General features: G+C 36.0%; 1 protein-coding gene across 1 annotated transcript; it reads right to left on the bottom strand.

Annotated features, from left to right (window-relative positions):
- Positions 1 to 3,292: 3,292 nt before the first annotated feature.
- Positions 3,293 to 5,839, bottom strand: LOC133305946 (probable receptor-like protein kinase At4g39110). Its single transcript, XM_061506210.1, has one exon. It carries the CDS (start codon positions 5,819 to 5,821, stop codon positions 3,293 to 3,295), a length of 2,529 nt encoding a protein of 842 aa, XP_061362194.1. The 5' UTR covers positions 5,822 to 5,839.
- Positions 5,840 to 6,333: the final 494 nt, after the last annotated feature.

The following is a 6,333-nucleotide window of genomic DNA, read 5'->3' as shown; positions in this document are numbered from 1 at the left end:
CATGTGAAGAAGTGTTTCTCTCTTTAGTTCACCTTTATCGAAGTACTAAAAAAAAAAATATTTGCCTTCATATATACAACTTGGTCATAGGAAGATTTTAATACATTGGTATGGCCAATTGGGGAAAGTTTTATAGTGAAGAAAGTTGAACAGTTCCTTTGAGTATATGTTCCCTTGAAACTGGATTTTTTTTTTCTTTTTCTTTTTTACATTCTCTACATTTTCCATAGAATGGACGCTTGTTAAGCAAGTAAAATGATCTTGATTTATTAGAGTAATGCCTGGACACTTTTGAGAAAGATAAAAATCTCTTAGAAGGGTTTATACACTGAGGATAGAGGTATCAATATGGGTTGACACGACACGAATACATCAACATGAACACGACACGAATTTTCATTCGTGTCAAAATCTTCAACACTGACACGACACGAATTTTTTGCGGGTTGACACGACACGACACGAATAACACGCAAAATAGGGGACAAAACAGTAATTGACAAAAAAATTTAAAAAAATAGATCGAAAATAAATAAAAAATAAAAAATAATAATAAAAAAATTAAAAAAAAAAATTAAAAATAATACGGGTCGACACAAACACGAATTCATAAACACGAACACGACACGAATTTTTTGCGTGTCATTTTTTCCAACACGAACACGACACGAATTTTTTTACGGGTCAACCCGAACACGAATTTTCGTGTCGTGTCGCGGGTTGACTCGCGTGTCAAAACCCATATTGACACCCCTAACTGAGAATACAGGTGGTATTCTTTTACTAATTTTTTTTTTTAAAAAAGAAAAGAGATTTATGTAACATAAACCATAAAAAGATTGATAGCATAAAGTATAGTTAAATGAGTTAATTTTTAGAAGTTCAAGCAGTGATTTGCTAGGAGTATTGAAGACAGCAAAAAATTATATTTATAAATTTTTTATTTAATTTTTTTTATAAATTATAATCGATCATATTTTAATTAAAAATGATAATTGATCATATTTAATGTATTTTATAAAATAAATTCGTAAACAGATGATTTTTTTTTAAGATAACTTTTTTTTAAATTGTGTTGAGAGAGAGTGACGGAGACAATGACAGAATACACGTGTTAAATGCTGATTGAAGAAACTAATTAGGAGAAAGCTTGTGAAGACCAGCTAAGCATAAAATGACATGATTTTGAGTTGTACAAAAATAGGTTGTGTTCTGAACCTTAAAATCTGCACCCCATCACTTCAGGAAGATGACCCCATCCTTATCTACACTTACTCTCAATCATTCAAGATGCTACCATTTACGTGTGGGACATTTTGTAAACCTGTGCTCTCTTTTATCTCTTCAATCCTCATCTATTAATTATTATGTAACTCACAAAAATGGAAATAGATCTTTTGAAAAAATGCAAATAGATCTTTTGATTTGTCTTTTTCCCTATCTAATAATTGTCATTTATAATATAATTAATAATTAATTAATTAGTATAATTTTTTAAATTATAATTATTAAATGGACAAAAATCAATGATTAAAATAAAGAATAAGACTTATATATATATATATAGGAGCAGGTTATATTTACAAATTTTTTTATTTATAAACTCTTACAAACTACACTATGTAGAACCGGTCCTACATTAATCACACAGTGTACGACCGGTCCTACGTTAGTGTAATTGCAAAAAAAGTTTATAAACGAATCTTGTCCCATATATATATATATATATATATATATATATATATAATTAGACCTAACTCCTAGGATAGCTCAACTGGCAAGTTGGAGTGTCCAGGGATTTGCATTGCTCAGGGTTTGATCCTTGGCTAATGCAAATGAATGAGGAGGTAGTCTTTGAGGTCAGTGGCCGGAGGAGATTAAATGAAGATATCTCTAGATTTTTATTAAAAAAAAAATTAATTGGACCTATGACACCAACCATAGGTGGCCTCAGGGGCCCCAAAAAAAAAATTGTTTTTGAAACTTTAGTGATTCAATTATAAATTATAAGCTATAGGACCTATTTCAAAAGTATATGACTATATGGACCTATTGAGTAACTTAACCATAAGTTTATGGACCATTTGCATGGTCCTCCACTGTCAAAATGATGAATATAGCCAATATGAAGTAATATACTTTCAACGAAGATTGATGACACATTACAGTTGGTTCTACTCATTTAGAAGGGAGACTACATAAAAAGAAAGTCATTTCTTCTGAGAGATTATATTTCATGACATCTCAATTTTTGACAAGGACAGTAAATTTGCATAAAGAATAGTTGCCTCATGGTCATTACTCCAACAATGATTACCATTTGTTGAAGGCAAAGCATGATTGAATTCAATATCCAAATAATGTGTTATGATAAGATATCTTGTTGAAGTTAAGCCTATTAAATATGGATAGAGCTAAAGGAAGGCACATATTATCTCTATTTAGATCATTACAAGGTAGGAAAAAAGAGAGGGGTTTATTTCTATTACCAGATGCAGTTATGTTGTTTTGTGCTATTTATTTATTTATTTTGCAAATTTTGATAGAAAAAAGTTTTAAGGAAAACCAAGGACAAGGAAAACCAAGGATTATGCATTTAGTTTTCATTTATTTATATCTGGATACTAATGTGCTTCTATTAGGATTCTAAAAAGATGATTAGATAACTCAACAATCTTGCATGTCATAAAAATAAAGAAACATTGAAAATGTTAATTTAGATTTTAAATGTCTCAATGAGTTCAATCTGGTTCAGAACCATCCCTGGTGTGGAATTTTGGTAGTTACTCTTGCAGGTGGCACTTGGACACTTGCATTCTCAGATGGCCAAATGAAAAAAGAGAGGCCATTTTTATTAAAAAGAAAAAGGTCTTTTGCTACAACACTGGTTGGTCGATTGTATACAAATTGAAGTCAATTCACTAGCTGCAAGTAGCCAGTTTCTACGAACTTGCTTCTACAGTTACTATCTAAAAATTACATAACAAAATATTACAATTCAATTATATAAGACCATAAAATGATTAATGGTACTGAATGCATATATACATACATACACACCAGTACTTTACATATCTGATACAGAATTTTGCCACCAAGAAACACAATACTCCACACACAATACAGAAAGAAAGTTGAGCAAGAGTAGTACCTAGAAGAGAAACAGCACACAGTATCATACACAACTATACAGGAAATTTTTTGGTCACAAACCTTGTGAGAAAGTTACTATAACACCTCCTTGACATGATCAAATTTGTAGCAGTCCAAGTGATAGATGCAAATTTGGCTTTCACCTGCCACTGATATTACCAAACTGTGCAAACGCTGCAGTTCCAGAATGGTCATCAATAGCTGGTACTTGTGGTGGACCATCATTTACTTCTGTAGGAGCAACTGGGTGGTTATCAGAGGTGGTGGAAGGTGTTGTGGGAGCAGGTGAAGTAGGAACAGCTGCAGAGGACTTAGTCTCATCCTCAACCTTTCCTTGTGTGAAAGCTTCTTGAAGTTGCAATGCATACTCCAAGTTCCACAAAACATCTCCCATTGAAGGCCTATCAACTCCATGATCAGCCAAACACTTCTCAGCAGCCTCAGCAAACTTCTTCATAGATTCAGGATTAATTGAACCAACAAGGAGAGGGTCAATGATCTTGTCAAGCAAGCCCTTCCTCTTCCATTGCATTGCCCAATCAGCTAAGTTAACTTGTTCTCGCGGTAACTGAGGGTTAATGGCTGGCCTTGCACATAATGCCTCTAGAAGAACCACCCCAAAAGAGTACACATCTGATTTTTCTGTCAATTGCTGCCTCCTGAAGTACTCAGGGTCTAGATAACCAAAGCTACCCTTCACTGCAGTGCTAACATGACCCTGGCCCATTGGTGCATCCTTTGAAAGTCCAAAATCAGAAACCTTGGCTGTGAAATTCTCATCAAGCAAGATGTTAGTGGTCTTAACATCGCGGTGAATGATACCTTGTGCTGTGCCAGTGTGAAGATAGTGAAGACCACGAGCTGCTCCAATACATATATCTAACCTTTGCTTCCATGATAGAGAAGGCATGTTCTTTCCATAAAGATGGTCTCTTAAATGTCCATTAGGCATGTATTCATAAACCAGGATCATTTCTTCATTCTCATCGCAGTATCCAATCAAGGACACCAAATGCCTGTGTCTAAGCTTGGACAACATTTGAATTTCAGTTTGGAATTCTGTGATACCTTGTTCTGATTGTGGATTTCCTCTCTTAACTGCAACTTGAGTCCCCTCATCAATCACACCCAAGTAGACATTACCAAATCCACCAACACCAATAATGTTTTTTGAATCAAAGTTTTTGGTGGCTTCTTGTAATTCTGCAAAGGAGAAAAACCGGCCTAAACCCATTGATGAGGAGTAGAAGTTGCTCTTTCCCATCGAGTTCTTGCTGCTCATGAAGCTTGTATCACCAGCATGTAAAGGAAGTAACCATGAAGAGAAGCTATTTCTCTTTTGCCAGTCTTGAGGCCTCTTGTGCCACTTGATCACCATAGCACCAAGACCAACAAATGCTCCAAACATCATGGCAAATCCAACTGCTGCAACTGTCCCACGGTTAGAACCGCTAGCTTTTCTTCCATCAACCCCAAATTCTCCATCCAAACTATTCACAGAATTGCTTATCTTCAAGACCTCTATACCATTCAAAATGGCATTGGCATCTCCACCATCAGATTTTGCTGGTCCAACCTGAACTGTTAGTCCTTGAGACATCAATGTTGCATTGACTACAATGTCTTTGTAATATGGGGTTGACAATGCACCAGTAATAGCTGATAAATCCAAGTTAGGAATTGCCATTTTCCCATTAACATAGACGTTAAAGTAGAGTTCATTAAGCCCTTTGCTTACAATGTCACAGAAATGCAATCTAACAAGGTAACTAAAAGAAGTGTCAACATCAAATTTCCATGAGACATTGAAATTTGGCTGGTTAACACCAGCATCACCCATTTCAGTGGCAGAAGCATACACCGTTTGTGGTGCAATCAAAGGAGAAATTGTTGGTGTATCCTTGGGAAACTTAATGGCACTGGTAGCCACTGAGACATTCTTTGCCAAGTTCTTGTTTGTGAGGAAAGGCTCATCAGATTCCCAAGTTCTTGCCAGGGTGTCATTTGATGAGGTGATCAAAGATCCTCCATTGTTGAGCCTGAAGACAGGTTGGAAAGCATAAGCTGTAAGGCCGGTAAATTCCGCGACCGGGAAAAGGCCGGCGCCGTTGTCAAAGATCAGGTTATCAGGAGCTGAAACAACTTCAATGGCATTGATGAATGCAGCCGAGTTCTTCAAGGGAATGAAGGATATGGTGAATTGGGGTTGAGTTACATTGATGAGGTACTCCTTGAGGATTGGCTTCTCATTATTGTTAACATTGAAGCTATGGAGAAGAACATAGGTATCTGTATTGACAGAGAAAGTAGCCTTCTGAAGATCAAAGACATTGTTTTTAATGGGGTAGAAATGAAGTCTAACCCAATGAAAGCCAGGTTGAACCAAATGGAAGGAGTACTTAGCTTCCTGAATGAAAATCCTTGCATTTGAGTATATGGGGGAAGGAACATTCACACCATCTGCTGAGACTTTATATTCATCATTGGCTTGCAAGAAAGATTTGGCTTGTGGGTCTGATTTGAATTGTCTTCCATCAGGGAGGGTGGCTACATTCTCAGCACCACAATCAATGAGGAAGTTATCTTTAGGAATGAAGGAAGAAGAAGGTAGGCCTGCTGAAAATATAGGAGAAGAAAAGGCCAAGAGAATGACCAGGAGGATAGCCATCAAAGATGACAAGGATGATAGAAAATGTGGTACTAATAAGATCCTATGTATTTTTTCTATCTTCCCCATACCTCCTGGGTTGAGGTGAGAAGAGGTTTCAATTTAGAATATTGAGAAGTAAAGAAAGACTCAAAAAGGGTGTTTTTGGATCCCTAAAAGGGATTCTCTCTCTCTAACAGCTTCATTCTTTGGAGGAAAAAAGGAAGGGATGACAACTCTAACATTACCTTCAATTCCCAATAATTAGCCAAAGAATGTGGAGGGAGCATTGTGCTTTGGGAAATTCTGGTACATGACATGTTGTTTTGCCTTTATTTAGCATTTACCAAACACAAAAACTAACCAAAACGGTTCCTTTGAACAAGTCAAACACACCTTTCATTTTTTCCCCCCTCTTACCACCTTAGATTGTTTGTCCAATTAAAGATGAGTTTTTGATTATGCTCTCAATCTGAATGCTACAGATACTCTGACAGATAACTTCAGCTGTTGTCTACCAGTTCTAGCGCCAT

The sequence above is a fragment of the Gastrolobium bilobum genome, unplaced genomic scaffold, assembly GCF_033153095.1.
Source record: "Gastrolobium bilobum isolate Gb01-03AN ecotype WA unplaced genomic scaffold, APGP_CSIRO_Gbil_v1 utg28196, whole genome shotgun sequence".
Classification (NCBI taxonomy): Eukaryota; Viridiplantae; Streptophyta; class Magnoliopsida; order Fabales; family Fabaceae; genus Gastrolobium; species Gastrolobium bilobum.
Note: the sequence above shows the minus strand (reverse complement) of the source record. Positions and strands in the feature narration are given on the sequence as shown.